This window comes from Ambystoma mexicanum, chromosome 3q, assembly GCF_040938575.1.
Source record: "Ambystoma mexicanum isolate Mex_15411 chromosome 3q, UKY_AmexF1_1, whole genome shotgun sequence".
NCBI lineage: Eukaryota > Metazoa > Chordata > Amphibia > Caudata > Ambystomatidae > Ambystoma > Ambystoma mexicanum.
The window spans coordinates 182,385,524-182,404,881 of record NC_090926.1 but is presented as its reverse complement, the minus strand read 5'-3'; the positions used below and the strand labels follow the sequence as shown (position 1 = coordinate 182,404,881).

The 19,358-nt window shown below is 46.2% G+C and overlaps 1 protein-coding gene across 3 annotated transcripts in view; it reads left to right on the top strand.

Annotated features, from left to right (window-relative positions):
* Positions 1-19,358, top strand: part of DIP2B (disco interacting protein 2 homolog B) — a 1,149,028-nt gene that overhangs the window by 427,528 nt on the left and 702,142 nt on the right. For all 3 annotated transcript variants that reach the window (XM_069653448.1, XM_069653447.1, XM_069653449.1), the window contains exons 5-9: positions 5,265-5,477; positions 10,481-10,642; positions 11,033-11,152; positions 11,538-11,735; positions 14,491-14,582. In XM_069653448.1, coding sequence (XP_069509549.1) covers positions 5,265-5,477; positions 10,481-10,642; positions 11,033-11,152; positions 11,538-11,735; positions 14,491-14,582 — 785 coding nt within the window. The remainder of the gene's footprint in view (positions 1-5,264; positions 5,478-10,480; positions 10,643-11,032; positions 11,153-11,537; positions 11,736-14,490; positions 14,583-19,358) is intronic.

Here is a 19,358-nt window from a genome sequence, read left to right as displayed (position 1 = left end):
TCCGCAATCTGTGATTGGATGCTCTCATCTCCACTGACATACCACTCTTTACCCCTCTCACTACCTCTCTTTGACCAACCACTCTGTTCTGTCAACTCACTTGAAGCTCTCCTCAGGCAGCAACTCGCCTAACACAGCCACTCGGCTTCATGGTCACCAGGCCCATGAAAAAAGTGACAGTGGCTGCCTTTGCCTCCACCTACTCTCCTCCTACCATTCCTGCAGCTGACTCCCACCCTGACACAGCTCTCACTATCCTTAATCTCTCTATCTCCAACACTCTTGATATTCTTGCCCCTGTCATGAGAGTCCGACTGAAGCCTTCCAAAAAGTTCAACTCTTGGTACGACTCCTACCTGGCTGCCCTTACACAAGTGTAGGGCAGTTGAGCGAAACTGGAATTTGTTGGGTGGACCATCTGACCAACTGGCATGCAGCCTCCTCCAAAGACAATATTGACTCTGCATCTGCTCCATTAAAAGTCTTTATTCAAGCCTGCATCTCTGCGGCATCAAACACGGCCGAACCTTTCAAAGTCTGCAAAGAACTGGACAATCCTGCAGCAGCCTCCTCCTCTGTCACTCCCACCCAGGACCTCTGCTGGGCCCTGGCAGCACACTTCACCACAAAAACGCAAGACATCCTCTCCCTCTTACCCCCCACCACAGCACACGATAGCACCCATGCCTCCCTTGGTCCCACCTCCACGCTCCTCACTCTCTCCCGTCATACCTGATGAGGTCGCCAGACAAGTCCGGTTAATGAAGGTCTCCTCCAAGCAAGTGGACCCTTGCTCTTCCAAAAACCATCAAGGACAACATTGACTCGCTCGCACCAGCCTTGGGTGACCTTTGCAACCTCCTTTTCCACTGGAGGTTCCCCAACTGCTCTCAATCAATCCCTTGTGCATCCTCTGCTCAAGAAACCCTCTGCTGACCTTTCCATTCCGTCAAATTACCGCCTGATCTCTATCACTCCTTTCCTGGGCAAACTCCTAGAGAACCTGGCTATCTCAGCTAAACCTCCACTCACAATCAATCAGTTGTTTCCACGACTATCAATCTGGTTTTAGAGCATCCAGAGGCACCGAAACTGCTCTTCTGAACACCTGCTCTCAAATCTTGACATTAAACACTCCCACTGTTCTCATTCTCCTTGATTTCTCCTCCGCCTTTGACACAGTTAAACACAACATCCTGATCTCACGTATCCATGACCCCTTGGAATCACAGGTCAGGCTCTGGCTTGGTTAACCTTTTTTCTCTCTGATCGCCCATCCCAGGTCGAACTTGGCCCCTTTCTCTCGACTATCACCCTCTCCACCTGCGGTGTTCCCCTGGGTTCTGACCTATCCCCCTGGTTTTTCAACATCTAGATGGCTACCCTGGCACGTGTGATTGCCACTTTCACCTCTTATTTCCAGTGTTATATGGATGACATGCAACTATCCTTATGGCTACCCTCAGCCACCTCCTCCTCACTCATACCTGACTGTCCGCTATTCAGTCATGGTGTGCTGCAAATGACCTTTTGTTTCAGTGTCAGTAAAACCCCTGCTCCCGCTTTCCCCCTCTCACTCTGGCCAGCCTTCCTCAGCCCCGGGCCCACCCTGACCTGTGAGGGCCAAAAACCTTGGGGTCATCTTCCACTCTTCTCTCAAATTTCTGACATCTCAAAGTCTGTCAACTACACCTCCTCAGAGGCACTCTACCTTTTCTCACTTTCCCTCAGTGGCTCACTGTCTCCAGAGCCCTGGTTCTCTCTAGGCTGGACTACTGCAACAACCTCTTCCTCAACCTCCCTGCTTCTGCCCTGTGCAACTCATCCAGAACAGAACTTGCAAGACTTATCCTTGTCCTCAAGCCCAGGGACTGCATCTCTAACCCTGAAATCTTCACTGGTTCCCCATGGCTGCAAGGATCGAATTGAAGACCCTCTGCATTGTTCACAAGGCTTTCTGGGGCCTTGGACCTACGTACCTTCAACGTTGCCTTCCTAAATACTGTCCCTCCGCTCATCTACCTCCAACCTTCGCGAGAGAACCGGTTCTACAAGCAGAGATTTGGAGGGAGATCTCTTTCCTCAGCAGGTGCCTCCCTCTGGAACAGCCTCCCTGCCACCCTCTGTCTTCAGCCTGATATTCTTAAGTTCCGGCAACTCCTCAAGACCTTACTCTTCTCTTCCCTCTCTCTCACCCTACCCTGCTAACCTAGCTCTCTGCTCTTACTTCTCTTCCTCCTTTCCATTCAGCTTACTGACGGACTACCTGGTGTACCTCAGAATCTCACGGGTCCCAGGCTCCCCTGCCAGTCCTTCTGCACTTGCCTCAGGGCCCTGCACTTGTATTAAATCCTTGAGAGCTTCTCTCTCTGCACTTCACCAGTCTCTACCGACTGGGTGCACTTGGTCCCTTGCCCCTCCCTTGCCCTGCCCGCACTTGCACAATCTGTATACAGATCATTCTGTCGTGTTCTCCCTTGTCTTCACCCCTTAATGCGCACTTGAAATAATTGCAGAATCACCATCTGGCTTATTTGCTGTATCTAAGCCGTTATATATATCTTCATCATTTAATCTGCCTGTGCAGACCGTTATCGTCTCAGAAATTCAAGGGCTCTGAGTGACTGTTGTTTTTTTCCCCGTGTTCCCACCCTCCTTGAGGGCTTTGAAACACGTTCCTGTGTATAGGCACTATATAAATAAAGATTACCATACAAACAGAGCAACAGGAAAGAGGGCCCATAGAAACTAGGGAGGGAAAGTTGGCAAAATAGAAAGCTTTCCTTCCACTTCTCACAGATAGGAAACACTGCATCTCTACTACATCAAACATAACAATGTGTCTATTGGCTTAAAATACATCCCCATTTTCCCATCTCCTACCCACCCCCAACCTTCCTCTTACTATCCAAAGACGTAAGGTCTGACACCCTGGCAAGGCCACCATAGGCTACCTTTCGGACAAGGCTCAGGCGCCATAAGACCACTATAGTGGTGGTGGGCGCAGTGACATCCCATAACACACGTAAAAGAAAGCTGTATAGTCGGAGCAGGCTTCATACGGCAGAGTTTATTTTCAAATTGAGGGACTGGGTTTGAATCTATTGCCTAAGGGGTTACCATATTCTACATAGCAGTCTTTAGTCGTATCAAACAAGGTTCCTGTTACGTGCATCACATGTAGGGTAGTAATTAGCAGAATGTATTCTGATCAGTGTGGGGGAGGAGGTGGCGCTCCATTGGGTTAATTTTCAGTGCAACAGCACCTATAACTGTTAACCTATATTTCTTTTTATGTAGAACCCCACCTTTTTGGGGTAATAGACCACTGGCTTACAATAAGGTACAGATGAATCGGAGGAGCAGTTAATACAAACTGGGCGCGCTAGTAAATTGAGAGCAGGATGCATTCATGTTGGAATGGAATCTACTTGTAGCCAGTAGATTCCCAGACCGAAAGCTGAATACGCAAAGACCAATTTTTTTTTTTTAGAATGTTATGCTCCATTATAGGTAGCATACAAAAACGTGTTCAATGGTGGCTGTAAAATGTTTTCTCCAAAAAAGGGTATTTGGTGGAATGTTGATTCTGTTATCAGTGGGGTAGCAAGAGGGACAGCCCTGTTTGTGAGAGGACTATGGGCTAAGTAAAATTGAAACCGAGGGGGCGTCCTGCCATACATGTTTGGGTATTCACATTCATGCAAATGTTTTAATTTGTCATATTAATCTTGACAAGGGGCTCTCTGTCTATTACCATCATGCAGAGAGAACACTATACTGGATTGAGTTCACACAGCGTTTATTATTTGGTTTGTGAATCTACTTCAATAGATTTTTTTGATATTTTCTGTTTTTGATTTGACTTTTTACTTTTGACATAGTTAATTATAAAATGTACAGTGCATAAGTCAGTGCATCAACATATGTACACAAAAAAGGTTACCATATATGTTCTAATTTCACATATCTCGGTACCGTGGTAGTGCAACACAAATCATTACATACAAAGAAGTGTAATTGGAGCTCTGCTTATTCTGGAGAGTGCTCTGTCAAACCCCTTAGTCTAGACCATTCTGAGGTCTGAATTGCCAGGCAGAAGGGTGACCTTTGTCTTTCACTTGTTTTTCATTTTTAAACGCCCAAGTCGAGTCTATATATGTAGTTAGGAGTCCTTCACTAATGACGTTTATTTGTACGTTCCTCCTAAAGGGAGACCTTGTCTATGGCCCAGAAGAAGGCTATTCCACTCAACAGCCGAAACATCACTGGATGCAGCACTCTGTGCTGTAGCAGTCCTCATTTAGGAACCCTCTTTTTCTGATTCATGTCTTGACGAACTATGGTTAGGTCACCCTTCTGCCTGGCATTTCAGACCACAGTCCAGTATAGTGTTCTTCTATCTGCATGATGGTAGTAGTAGACAGAGATACCCATGTCAAGATTAATATGACAAATTAAAACATTTGCATGAATGAATGTGAATACTAAAACATATGTGGCAGGACACCCTGTCTGTTTCAATTCAGTTATCAGTGGGTCATAAAAGTGGCATTGTTGAACAGCTAGTTCGAACAGCCATTTACCATGGATGAAAAAAGAAAGTTTATTTACTGTTCTACTAAGGTTTTTTGATAAAGTGCAAACAGTTGAAATGTGGAATTGGCCCCATGCATGTTTGCTCCTTGCCGCTAACAACTTCCGTAAGTCACAGTAGAAAGAACGGCATTGGTGGGCTCTACATTTTTCCTAGGAATACATTCCAAGGCTGGATGGTTTTTTATTGCATTTTCTTGTGAAAGGTAAACACGCCTATTTTCATCGAAACAAAACGTAAAGTGTGTGCACCTTTTATTTTTGTGTGCCTTATTTGTGTTGCACTAGAGAATGGGCCCCGACTACATCAATTTAAAAATAACACGCACTGTCTGTGCACCTCGTTCTTGTCTGTAAAATGACATTGCATGCACATTTGTGCATGCATTACTTTACTCCACCCTTGGTTCTCACGCCTATATTGTTTTGGAACTTATGGTTTTGGCTGCTCATCATTTGCTTGGAGGATTTGGACTAATGGTCAAATTGAAAGTTATGAAAACAGGAAGCCTTTATTCTTCTAATTTCCCCACTCATTAAATTGTAAGCTCATTGGAAGATCAACATTTCCCTGTGTCTTAATTCCACCAAAACTAAAAGCCCTTCAAACGAGGCAAACCTTGTGTTGTGTGATTTATCACTTTGTTTGCTTGCTCTCTTCCACTTAGACACCTCTTCAGCCTCGGAGGACGAGGGCTCACTCAGGCGACAGGCTGCTCTCACTGCGGTGCTGACCCAAAGTTTACAGAACACAGAGTCATGGATCAACCGATCCATTCAGGGGTCTTCTACTTCTTCTTCGGCATCTTCAACACTCTCTCATGGGGAGGTGAAAGGGACCAGTGGTTCATTAGCGGATGTGCTTTCCAACACTCAAACAGGTAACTCATCTATTCATTTACTGCTCTGACATGCAAATGTCTCAATAAGAAAGATATATGTAAAGTAATTTGTGATTTGTATAATGCCTTGATCCCATTGGTATGGCTTCAAAATGCTGTAGGTGAACGCCCTCGGGGACTGTAGTCCAAGATTTGGGAAAGTTGATCAGCGTAGTTTAGAAAGCGTGTGCCTTTCTGTTTAAGCAAAGTTGAATAGGGGTGACCAGGTCCCTACTAGCTACCCATATCGAGCTGGAAAGTGGATGGGTGCTTTCAAGGTGACAAGCGAGTATGCAAGAGTATTAGAACTCGTGTCCAGCTAGATGGCAATTTTGTCATGGGGATAGCTGCATTCTAATGGCAGAGGTGTTGTGTGATGTCATTGGGAGTGGCAAATGGGTGCAGATGTGTAGGGTGGGTGTCCTTGCTTTTGGTTATCTTCTATAAGCATGGATTGAGATACGTACCAGTGTTCTCTGGCTGGCTTCTTGTTTCCGTTGGTGTGGCATGGACTCTCAACTGCCTTCTGCTGGAGATTGGTAGATTATTCTTACTGCCATTCTGTGATTTCATGGAAGTTCTTTGCTGCACTGGAATACCTGAAGTGGTTGACTAGCTGGAGGGCAGGGTTTGATAGTATGTTTGGGGCAATAGCCATGTTTTGAGGGCCCCTTCAGGAAGGCCAGGTGGTCCTCTATATGTCAGATGTTTAGGGGCATTGAATTTCAGATATTTGGGGCTTGGGCCGTGAAGGAGGATCCTCGTATTCTAGTCCATTTGAAGGGGGGGGGGGGAATCGAGTGCAGTGCATGAACCCAGGTTTCTGTTGGTTGGTAGCGGGTGATATTGCACAGTGAGTGATGCACATGACTTTGAAAGCAGCCTGTTGTCCGACAGGGAGCCATTGGAGCATATGGAGGGCTGGGGTGATGTGCTCTCTGGGGTGAGGGATCTTGGCTGCAGAGTTCTGGATGCTTTGGAGCGTTTTGAGTTGTTAAGCAGGGGTGCCCAGGTAGAGGAAGCTGGCATAATCTAGGCGGGAGAGGACAATGGCCATGATTGCAGTGAGACTGTGGCGGTTGGACTGGTACGGGTTGATGCGTCTGATTGTGGAAGTGTTGGTAGCAAGATTTAGACAGTTTTAATGTGGAGTGAGTGTGTCAGGTCAGTGTCCATGCTGCATCACAGATTTATTTACCACGGGGGATGAGGCGGGGGAGCGAAGACAGAATGCCAGGGGGTCGATTAGGGAAAGGGAGCAGTCTTCCTGCAGGGCATGATTTCTGTTTTTCAGGGATTGAGTGGGAGGTGGTTGGCCATTATCCAGGGATGGATGTCTCGGAGGTAGGATGTGAGGTCAATGTGTGGGGTGGAGGTGAACTTTGGAATCTTCAATGATTTGGGTGTCATTTGCATAGTTGAAGCAGGTACGATTGTGTGAGCGGTAAATGCGAGGAGAGGGTTTATGTACAGATTGAAGAGAAAAGGTGATAGGCAAATGCCTTATGGGAGTCTGTTGGTGACTGGGCGGGCGTTTGAGGTGAAGGGATGGAGGTGGGTGATTTGGTATCTGTTGGCAAGGAATGAAGAGATGCACTTTAGTGCTGTGTCCCTTATGCTGAGGGATTGGAGTCTGTCAGTGAGGATGCTGTGGTCGATGGTGTCGAATGCCGCCAAGAGGTCGAGGCATAGGAGTGTGGCACAGCCCTGTGTCTGCAGTGCTTTTGAGGTAATCCCATATGGAGATTATGGATGATTCATTTCCATGCAGGCAGTCTGATGCTGGACAGGGTGGGGTCGAGAAGGTGGTTGGATTGAGTGGAAATGCAGAGCTCGGAGTAGGCTGCTCGTTCAGTGAGTTTGGTTAGGAAGCTGGTGTTAGAAATAGGTCTGTAGTTGGCTGAAAGGAGGGGGTAAAGTGAGGGTTTTTTGAGGACGGGTTTGACGTGTGATGTTTTGAATGCTGTTGCGAATATGCCTGAGGGCAGGGAGGAGTTAAGGATGGATCTTGCGATGACACCTGCACGGTTGAGGTAAAGATTTCTTTGAGGAGGATAGGAGGGCATGGGTCACTCAGGGATCCGTATGGACGGCTGCTGGTGAGTAGTTTAAGGAATTCGTTTCTGGAGATGGGGGAGAAAGCAGAGAAGATGGGGTGGGATGGGGAGGGTTAGAGGGTTAATGCCGTAGTGTAGGCGGAGGGCGTGGGAGTGCTACGAGTGTAGGCCCGATGGTACAGGTTCTTTCTAGCGCTGTTATAGAAATGATCAGAAAGGGCATTAGAGATTGGGAGATGTGTGGGGTTGCAAGGAGGGGCCATGAATTCTGTGGTGATCTTGTTGAGCTCCTTGCTGCTGTTACAGGCGTTAGATTCTGTTCCTGTAAAAGGATTTTTGGGCCTTTTGGATTTCTGGTTTTTAGACATAGATCTGATGGGCGAAGGCTCTTCTGTTATGGGGAGATGGGTAGGCCCACCATCTGCATTCAAGGGAGTGGTTGAGTGTTTTAAGGAGAGGGGTGAGCCATCTGGGCGAGGGGCCTTGTCTTTTGGACATTGACCTGGAGGGGTTGAAAAGTAGGAGGGCGTTGGAGGGTGTTGGAGAGCCATAGGTCATCATAACTGATAAAGGGTAGTCCTCCCTAGTCTGGTAGGTTGGGGAGGGAGGAGAGCAGGGGATCAGCCAGGTCTGGGGTTAATAGGACCTTGTTTCAAAGCGGGTGGATGTTCCAGTTTTAGCCATGCATGGAGAGGGGATGGCTGTGTGGTCTGTGCATATGAGCAGTTGGGGGGGAAGGGGAGGTCTGGGGAAGGGCATGGAGTTGAAAATGACATTGAGTATGTCCTGCTGTGAGTGGTGGTACCGGTTACCTGTCAAGTCATGTTGAGGGCTTCCAGGTTGTCCGTGAGAGGTCGTGTCATGGGGTTGTCTGGGGTTTCGAACCATATGTTGAGGTCTCCAAGAAGGGAGAGTGAGGGGTGGGAGACCAGGATGGCTGCTAGGGTCTCTTAGGGCGTTAGCTCAGCTATCCAGCAGACAAAACTATCCAGCTAAAATTAAAGCACAAGCTGTATTCTAATGCACAGCTAACTTAAGAAAACTGTGGCTAACTCAAATATCCAGCTAAATTCAAAACAGAAGCTATATTCTAGTGCACATCTTAATTTAAAAACATTCCAGAGGGCACCTGGATTCAACATAATGGTCCTCATAAGTCGGCCGGTGAAGAATTAACGCGTCGATATTAACGAATACCGGCACATTACCGCACTGGCCAACTAGAAGTTTGCCGGTGAAGTGGGGGAATGACCTCCAGCTAACCAAGTCATTCTTCCGCCTTACCTGCAAACTCCCCCAAGCATTTCAATGGGACTCCATGGAATGGGATATTCCACTGGGCCGAGTGCCAGTAACTGTTTGTTTAGCTTCAGAGCACTGCAAGCTTTAAAGCATTGGCAAAATTCAGAGGGCACCTGGATTAACACAATGGCTTAACTTCAGAGTGCGAAATTGAGCTAAATTCAGTGCAGTGGCTATACTCGACGCCTACATTTACCAACTGGCTCTACCTAAGGTGCACCTGAATTCTGTGGGTAACTTTGATAAACTTGGGAGCGCAGCAAGATTAAACACAATAAGAATCAAATGGTAGTAGTAAAGTAGTGGCCGGATTTCAGAATGACGGAACTGGCTCCGCTGCAGTAGACGGCTTTGTAGGGCGCCTAGGGCTAACCGTTGATGGAGGTGCCATTTGTTGTGGCCCTTAGTTGCCCAGGGGCTTTCAAATAAAGCAGAGCTTCCTGGAAGCTCCACCCAATCAGGGGGATGGTTGGGTGTTTGTGGGGTTATAGTGCAATGGGAGGAGGGAAGAGCATGGGGAGGAATATGGAGCCACGGATGGCTGAAAGAGCAGGGGCAGCGCGGTGAATGAGAAAAAAAGGATTTAGTATACCATTTGGCTCACAGAAGGTTACGGGACTTGCCTGCTGCTGGGGAAAGTCTTTCTCGCTCATAGTCACCGGATACAAATATATCCCAAAACATAGTTGGTCACACAATCTAGCATTCTATACCCCACAAACTAGAAAGATAATGGCATTCCAAAAGTAAAGTTTTTCTGCCTGCTTAGAAAAAGGGCCTGTTGGGTTATTCACCCGGCAGATATATGAACACTTTTTTTCCAACAAAAGTTTGAATTCTGGCAGCTTTACACAGTGGTTGCTTAAATGGTACCCTGGGATGCAGTAGGCTGTCACCTACTAGAACCCTACAAAGGCTAACCTCAACCGTTGGATGGAAACTGGCAAACAGCATGCCTTTGGACACAATCAATATTGGTGTCACTGATTAGGCCTTCGATGCCTCATTATAGAAAGTTTGGGAAACCCGTTTGGGGGGAAAAAAGAATTGCTCCTTGTTGAGCCAGGGGCATAAGACATAACCTTTATTCTCACAACTTGAATCAATAAAAAAAATTGCCAATGTTTGTAATATAGCATTGAAATACTGCCGTCATTCAAGATGTTTTTTTCAATAGTTCTTAATGGGCATATTAAATTAATTTTGATCCAAATTGTCGAGTTATATCATTTCAAGCTGCGCTTCCAGATTTTTCTGCTCATACTGGACCTTAACTTTGAGAACAAGCAGAGCATATATAGTGGCTGAGGGGATTTTTTTTTTAAACCATAAGTACTTGTTTCTTTGTTGCACAAAATAGTTTGATACCTAGCCTTGTTATGAGAGTGACACGGTTGATATTTTGTAGTAGTTTCTAAAATATGTAGCTGTATTAGATCTTAGTTCTAGGGAAATTTCCTTGATTTTAGGTGATTGATTGTAATCTTAAAATATATTTAGCATTATTAATGAATTGTATATCTATGTATATTGATGGTTTGTGTAAGGTTGATTAAATTAACCAATTTACAATAAAAAAATTAAAGATATATGTAGCTTTACTGCAAAGAGAGAAGAGTAAAACAAACCACCTTTGTCTTGTAGAGAGCACTTCTGTACCCCCTGACGTAACAGCGACCACTTCTACACCATCCTCCTCCTCCTCCTCCTCTGTGCGTCCGGTGAATATAGACCTTCCTCCACCAGGTCTGGTCAAAGGGATGCACAAAGCCTCTCGGCGTTCCAGCCTAATGGATACCGCAGACGGTAAGTGGTCTGAGTACAACCCCCACCGCCATGCTGTGGCATCTCACTAAAAGATGGTTGTTTCTGATATACCCACAATTGTGGGTGGTTCTGACCAATTTATTTCCTATATGCAGAATTTTGGGAAGTGGGTAAAGTGAACAGTATCAGAAACCTAAAAAGAGCCTCTTTGTGTTTAAAAGTGCAGCAGTGGTTCTGATGGTGTTGCTGGTAATTTGCTGGTCAGGCATGCAATGGGTCTGTTTCACTTGGTTCATTTTGTGGCAGTAGTTCAGCATTTTGGCTTGCCCAAAATGTGATAGTTGAATTGGTGTAAAGATCCCGACCTAGAGACTTACCTTGCATTCCTATTCATTCAGTAGTAGTTTAAAAAGTTGGCTATCTCTGCAGGTGTGGCGGTCAGTAGCCGTGTCTCCACCAAGATCCAGCAGCTGCTTAACACCCTTAAGAGACCAAAACGGCCCCCGTTAAAGGAATTCTTTGTAGATGATTTTGAAGAAATCGTGGAAGGTAAAGTGGAGCTTTCCTTGTTTTCCACCACACACTAAACAGTTTATCAAATGCATGCACACCTACAATCACCACATCCACCAAACAATATCGTACACAATCTCACATTAACACACCCACGACTGCCCCTCGTTAAGGGCTAACCTATACACTTTTTTTCACAGCTCTTTGAAGCTTAGGCTGAAGTGCTTCATAAGTACAAGATATATTGCACCATCATTTTGTACGTAACACAATTAGTCACCTTAAATGATTTGTTGTATTCAGCTGGTAAAATGTTGGAAGGCAAACTTAAAACACCTTCTACCAAAAGCTTAATTTTTACTTGCCACTGACAGCACTATATGTAGATGATTATTGGTGGATGAACTTTGTTCTTTTTCAGTGCCACGACCAGATCCAAACCAACCCAAACCAGAAGGGCGTCAGATGACCCCTGTGAAGGGGGAACCTTTGGGTGTGGTCTGCAATTGGCCTCCGGCCATTGAGGCAGCATTGCAACGTTGGGGAACCACTCAGGCCAAATGCTCCTGTCTAACAGCCCTTGATGTTACAGGGAAACCAGTGTACACGCTGACCTATGGTAGGTTATGAAGATCATTGTTGATGTAGCTATTCCTGATTTGATATGTGGCATATATTGAGTTATAATGCTAATGCCCCAGTCTTTAAGTTCTAGTTGTAGAAAGCTTTTTCTGATTAACCCCTTTTTGAATTTGCTGTTTTGAGGAGTGGGAACTGTAGTTTTCATCTTTCTGGTGTCAACGAGATGCTGGTCATTCAGGTTGCTGCTTCTTTATCTTGTACTGTTTTAGTCCTTAGAAATATATGTGTGGAATAAACTGGGTGCTTCAGCATGCTTTCACCATCCTGGGCTCTTAATATCACCTGCACATGTCAAAGGTGAAGTGCATCTCAGGACTACGTCAGTCTTTGAGCTAGTCTGACCATCTCCTGGGGCACTAATCGAACATTTTACTTTTGAACAATAAGTATTCCAAGTGGTGTAGATTTCCACTAGAACTTAGGACTTCAGACGATTGAAAGGTAATACAATTGGTCGTGCCCTGAAAAAACGCTTTACTGCGATTCACCAAGGAATGTTGCATGCAATGTTTGGTTCTCCAAGTCCAGCTGCAACTTACTTGTGCAGCCAACTGGGGAATGAGACCACAGAAGTTTTATTTCCTGGCTTGACCAAAATTGTGCTTTACCATAAATTTAAGCTGAAATGGCAAGTACCTGCTACTTCTAGATAGAAATATTGGCGCCTCTTATGTTTTCTGTTTTTCTTCCCCTTCGCAACACATGAGTAACCACATTTCTATTTATCCTTCAGGTTCAATTCTACATTCTACCATAGTTGCAGTGTAGTAGTTTGCAAATGCTTAGCAAAGGCAGTGCTGCTCAAACGCAGCACTAGGCCTGAGCCAGTTTGTAGATCTGGCCCTGATCTGTAGGATGGTGTAACCAATTCCAGGAATAGTGTGTTCAGTCCTTAATGCCTTGCTTGTAAGTGCTGTGTCCAGTTTGGTATCTCTTAGCTGGCATATTAGGTTATGTGCTGTAGCACTGTTGCAGAGGTTTATCATTTTTATGCTTTATCCCCTCTCCTAGTGAGATCCCCAGCACTCTTTGCTGAACGTCTGGATCTTTTTCTTTCAATCCTGAATGAGTGGAGCCTTTTTCCACCCACTCATTCTTGTGTGCTCTGTCTTTTGGAACTCTATTTCTTTGTATTCTTCCTGTACTACGGAGTCTGTCTGCTCCACAGCCCTTAAAGGCATCTGTGTTCTTACTGCTGCAGCACACAGATCCCTAGGGGCAGTGTTGCTGGGGGCCTTCAGGGTCCTCCTTTATGATTTCTTTGCTATATTCTCGAGTAACTACAGTTCTCCAGGATAGAGGATACTTGGTATCGCTGCCAAAACTCTATCAGAGTCAGAGATTGGCACATACCAACTTCAGAGGAGTGCCAAAGGAATACCTAGTATCCTCCTTCTCTGTGCTCTTGTGACGTTTTAGTCACACAGACTATCTCCTAGTTATGGCTGTTGGCAGTGGACGTGTTCTAACAACTATTGTGTAACTGTTATACTGCAGGCAATGTCCATAGCCTCGGTAGTGCACAATAGGGTCACCCAAGTACCAACTTGGCGCCTCCCTTCTTTTTTCACCATTACTAGCGTGGTTGGTCTTTGTTAGCCCTTCTACCATTCTGGGAGGGGGAGGTCTGTGTGTGTGTGTTTTGCCTTTGGCACCTCTTACCCCGTACTCGAGCCGCTGACTGCGTCCCTTCATAGAGTCCTTTTACAGGTCTGCTTTGTTAGTTAACTTGCTGCTTCTAGAACACTAGAGACTGGAAGAAATCCTTAGGAACTCTTTGTATTCTGCTGCTTGTCAACAAGACCTGGAGCCCTCTACGAAATGCCTTTAGCTATGGTTGCGTTCCTGAACTTAAGATTTGCTGTGCGAAGAAACCCTCTCTAGAACCTTAAACCAGACTAAAGTTACACTAACGATTTTCCTCCCTTTAAGTAACTTTACTATGTGTGTGCAGAGTAAGTGTACTACCTTATAAACCGTTAGAATCTGCAGGTGCGCATAATAACGATAATACCATAATGTCTTTTCCCTTTCTAACACTGCTACAAATGTAACTGCGAGAAAACACAAAAGTGAAAGTGTCCTTTGAAGTGTATTCTCAAGTATTCCGAATTGTTCTAGTTTAAAAGTCTAAAGTATTTAAAGTGATTCTGGTGGAAATATAAAAAATATATACTTGAATTAGAAGTGTAAGTTTCTTTTATGTGCAGGTCTAGCTAAGATTCACTGTACTTACTTGCAGCTCACAGCTTCCTCTTAAGATAAACCTGACTGCTCTGCCATTCTAGCATGGTCCTGAGTTAGTACAGACTGATACTAAGAGTTGGAGATCTACAAACCACTGGTATAGCTTACTAAAGTCTTACTACCAGCAGGATATTTAGAAAACTCCCCTAGCAAACACCCTCTTGAATAGTGTCTGCATCTTGAGAGGACATTGGTACGGTTTGCTTTAGTTGTGATGCCCTTGTAATGGCACTGATTTTGGTGTTACACTCTGTTTAACATTACTATGCATCTGCTCAGGATAAATATGATCGAATTTGTGACTCCCTGTAAAATTGAACACGGGTGAATGTTTCGGATTTAAACTGTGATCCAGACCATTTTGCAGAGTTTAATGTTTGCTTAATCAGCTGATCAAAGAAACAGGGGAACATGTGTGTGTTCATCTTAAAGTGAATACTTATTTTGCTTTACTGTGGCATCGACATTTTGTAACTACTTTGCAGGAAAATTGTGGACCAGAAGCCTCAGGTTGGCCTTCACTCTTCTTAATAAACTTGGAACCAAAAATGAACCAGTGCTGAAACCAGGAGACCGGGTAATGTGTTGAAAATATCTGATTTTTTTTGTAGCTTTTATTTAATTGCACGTATTTGATTCTCTAACTGGTGAACTTGTTTATAGATCGCTTTGTAAAGGTACTCCTTCATTCTTTATGCCCCCTCCTGCTTGTTGTGAACGATGCTCTCGTAGCAGCATAACTATACTTTGCTTTCAAAAAGACATTCAGGCTTTGATACGCCTGCCTTCATGACCTCACACACAATGACATCAATTCAGATCTGTGGGTTTAGACTGCTGTGACACTGTAAATGTACATGATAATAAATGCATGGTGTATGTTGTATAAAGAACGGCGAGCACAACACATAATACACTTGTTCCAAATTGTAATCAAAGTTCTGTAAAGTTGAGATTATGCAATATTGCTACACACAGCTAGCAGGCAAAGATTTAGCAACATGATTTATGATTACCTTGGTGTTAGTTTAATCCGCTAGACAAATAGAGGATGTGGCGGTCAAGCCGTGTTCTGTAACATTTTAAAAACAAAAATGCAATTTTGTGCTGAACTGAACCGGATACAGACAGACCTCCTGCATATAGATTTATTACTACCCTTGCCGTTGGGTTCACTTGCTAAAGAGACAGAGGAAGTTTCCCAAGAGCTAAATGCTGTGTAATAGATGTTTCGAATGGATTGTGTCCTACAGCGTATTCCACATCTTTGACATGTAATGTCCACAGCTGTGCCGCTTCGGAGATTTTTCAGCAGAGGGTGTCCTCCGTCGATGTCTGTCGAAGGCCTCCGTCGAGGGTGACGTCATCAATGTTAGAAGTAGGACGCACCGTGCCCGTAGCTTCAGTTGTGTTTTTTCCGCAAACGTGTTTGCTTCGAGAACTCAGCGCGCCTCATGCTATCATCTTCGATAATGTCTTTTTCTTCGACCCCTCCAACCCCGCGGTCAGGCTTTAAAACGTTCTTGGACTGAGAGTCCAAGATGTCCATCACGGACCTGCACCATTATCTGCTTGACATGTCTGGGTGAGAGCCACGACAGACTGCTTGAAGTGCCAGTTGTTGACTGGCGAGGACTTGAGGGAGTGTAAGGGGAAGTTGCAGGTAGGTCGGGTATCCAAACCCTGTAAATTCAAGAAATCTGGCCTTTCCGATGACTCCAGGGGTGACTCTCCCCGTTGGAAGGCATCCAGGGGATCTCGGTCCCGGAGTGGTTCTCGCCGCTCGTCCTCATTGAGGCACTCCCGGAAGCGGCGTCACTGTTCGCCTTCCCCGTTCTCGTCGGATGATGGCTCCACGAGGAAAGTGGCTTGCCCCACTAAATCCTCTACTCTGAAGGTTTGGGAGGCATTCAGGGAGAAAATGTTGGAGATTTTTCAATCTCAGGGCACTGCCCCGTCTGCACCTTTGGTTGAAGCGGGTGGGGAGAGGTCTCAGTCCGACGTTCACGCGCCTTCGGGCCCGCCCAGGTTGGCACGATAAGCATCTGGAACCGTCGAGGTCCTGTTCAGCGAAGATTCGGGTAGATCGCCAGAGACATGCCAGATCCAGGTTGAGGTCCTCGTCCCTGCCGAGACCGTAGAAGCCTGGGAAGGTGTCGAGGAAGGTGTCGACCCAGTCGGCGGCGTGCCCATCGAGTGCAGCTGTTGGGGCTTTGGCCTTGACAAGGCCCTTGGAGCCCTCTGTGCCATTGTCGACGCCGAAGCCGTCGACTTCCTCTAGACGCCATCGGGTCCTACAGCTCTAAACTTGACGGTGGAGGCCCGTAGAGCTGTGGATCCTCAGAGAAAGTCTGACTAAGACTGTGCGGCCCCCAATGTGGACGAGGGAGTCTTTTCACTCTCTACGAGATATTTGAGGATGAGCAGAGGTCTGATGTGGAATTGGAGCCTTTTGGTGTGACTGATGACACTCTCACAGATCCTGACATGGTCTTTTCGGAGGACAGTCAGCTGGAAGATCTGAGGCAATCTTTGCATGATGCCAGTGGCCTGGATACATCTCCTGAGATGGAGTTTGGCAGGCCTGAGTCTGAAACTCAGGCTGAATCCTCCTCTAGGAGGTTGATGTCGAGGGTTACAGAGGACCTGGGGTGGTCCGGCCCTCAAGTTGAATTCGATCAGGATGACCGGACTGACATTTTAGATCAGGATCAGTCCACTGTCCCTGTGTTGCCTTTTCACATGGCGTTAATGAAAAGGGTGGCGCTACTTGTAACACCCCAGAGTCTCTTCCGGTGGTCTACAAGTCGCTGACTAAGAAAAACCGTCCATCCAGTAGCGACCCCAGCTACCTATCCACACCCCCCACTCCGGAGAGTTTGGTGGTTCAGGCGGCCGCGGCCACCTCGAAGCACACGGCGTACCCTACCATTCCTCCATATAGGGATGACAAGCACTTCGATGGATGGCCACGCAAGGTATTTTCGGCTGGGAGTATGGGCCTTAAATCGGCCAACTCCACCTGTGCCTTGGCCAAATTTTCGCACTCTGTGGAATTCTCTCTGGCGGCTGAGCATGTTCCCGGAGGGGATGAAAAGGATGGCTTCCTTGCTATTGTGCAGGATGGCAAGGATGCCATGTGTGAATCCCTTCAGTCTGGGTTGGACTCGGCAGATAGTGTCAGCAGGTCCATGGCTGCAAGCACCGTGATAAGCTAGTTTGTGTTGTTGCAGAAGTCGGGCTTTGCACCGGACGTGCAGGCCTGTCTTCTCAACATGCCTTTTGACGGCTCGCCTTTGTTTGGCAGCAAGGTTGACGAGTTGAGAGGTTGCAGACCTCCAAAGCAGCTGCAAAATCTTTAGGCACAGCTGTACGTCAACCTCCGTCTTTTCGTCCGAGGGGACAGTAGTGGAGGGGTTACTACTCTTTTTGGTAGAGCGAAGGGAGAGGCCAGTCAAAGGGGACACCGTACAACTACCCGTGGTGGACGCGGAAGAGGTTCCAAAGCTTCTCATGCAGCTGCCTGTTCACCTTCAGGTGCTGCCGCAGCAACTCCAAAACAGCTGAGGCCAGGTCCCGTTGTTCGCTGGTTGGGGCAGATTGTCTCAGCATCTTGAAGAGTGACGAGCCATTACTTCAGATGTGTGGGTTCTGGAAACAATAGCCCACTGCTACTGCCTACCCTACGGCGTCATGACAATACGCCGGGGAAACTCTTTGAAGATTCCGGATCCACTCCTTGTGCAGGAAATCTTGACCCTGCTGGAGAAAGGCACTATAGAACTAGTGCCTGTGGCGTAGAGGAAGATGGGCTGGTATTCCCCATATTTTTTTATTCCCAAGAAAGAAAGACGGAAGACTGTGACCCATCTTGGACTTGCGTCGCTGTTATGACTATTATGGTTGTTTAAGAATCGACAACAAATTTGTTCCAAAATACTCTGGAAAAGAAGCAAAGACCACCTACCTGGGATCTTGCAGGATGAACAGGTACCCGAAGAACCCCTGGTGTTTCTACGAATAGGTGTGATCCTTTGAAGAATAAGAGAAATTCTCCTGAGGATTTCTCAAAGGACCTGCAAGAGCTTGTCCTCAGTGAAACCCTGAGGGAAACCCTCGTGGGGAATAAAACCCTTGAAGAGCTGCTGGGGTACGTTGTTTCCCTGTGAAGACCAGGCGAGGAAAGTTGATCTGGGTATTCTTCTGGCTGATTTCCTGCTGATTTAGGCGAGTTGTTTTAGTTACTGGGCTACATGTAGTAAGTAAAAGAAACACAGTTAATCCTGATAGTCTGGTGAAAAAAAGAATACCTATAGAAAGGTTTTAGAAGCTTACCATGCGTCTAACAGGAAGAGTGCGGAGAGGTAAAGGATCTCCGTTGGAAAGTAAAAGGTAAGTGATTCTATAATGGTAGAAAGAGAGAACCCATAAGATTAGGATAAATGAATATAGTCCTGAAATAGCGGGATGGATAAGGAGGTAACCCTACCCTTTCTCTTTCAAGTCTTTTTTGAGCCAGCCTGAGTAGAAAAGAAGCGTCCAAAGAATTCCAACAGGATATCGCTAGAAAGGAAGGATGAAGAATGAAGAGCCGAAGTCTGATCACCGAAAACAAGATGGACCACAGATTGTACCTAGGAACTCACTAGAAGGAGGTATGAAGAGGATTCCGGTTCTAAGCGTGCTTAGATGAAAATCCGATCCCGGAAATGAAAAAGAAGGGTTCCGTAATACCTTCTGAAATCAAAGGGAGGAGAGGAAAACAAGAACGTGAGTATGGAGTAGAGGAATTGTTTGGAAGAGAGAGCTTTTCGTAATTCTAGCAAGCGGACTTACGAAGCGTGTGCCGGCTCCTGTGAGAGTAGCAACGCCTCTTCCTTCTGAAGTTGCTGGGTTATAAGGAGGTAAACAGGAAGTTAAGGTGGAAGATTGAGAGGCTTCCTGGGAGAGAACAACTAGCCTGTGCTGTGCGTTTGCGATGGTTACCGCTGCGGCGGCCATCTTGGAATTGGTTTCCTCAGGATCACGGAGTGGGCGATTTCTGGCTACAGAATCGGCGGCCATGTTGGATGTCGGGTGGAGGATGAGAAACACATTTGGAATCATCACAGTATGCCCCTTTTTAGACCTGCTTCCTCCCGGTTTAGACGGGTGTTTGAGGTGAAATTTCTTAACGAGGCGAGGAGCATGAATTGCAGCTTCAGGTTCCCATGTGCGGTCGGCAGGAGAATATCCCTTCCAGTCCACAAGGTACTGTAGCCGACCCCGATGATATCTGGAGTCACAAATTTCTTTAACTTCATATTCTGGTCCGGTTTTACACATTTCTGGGGGAGGGCGAACCGAGACCACA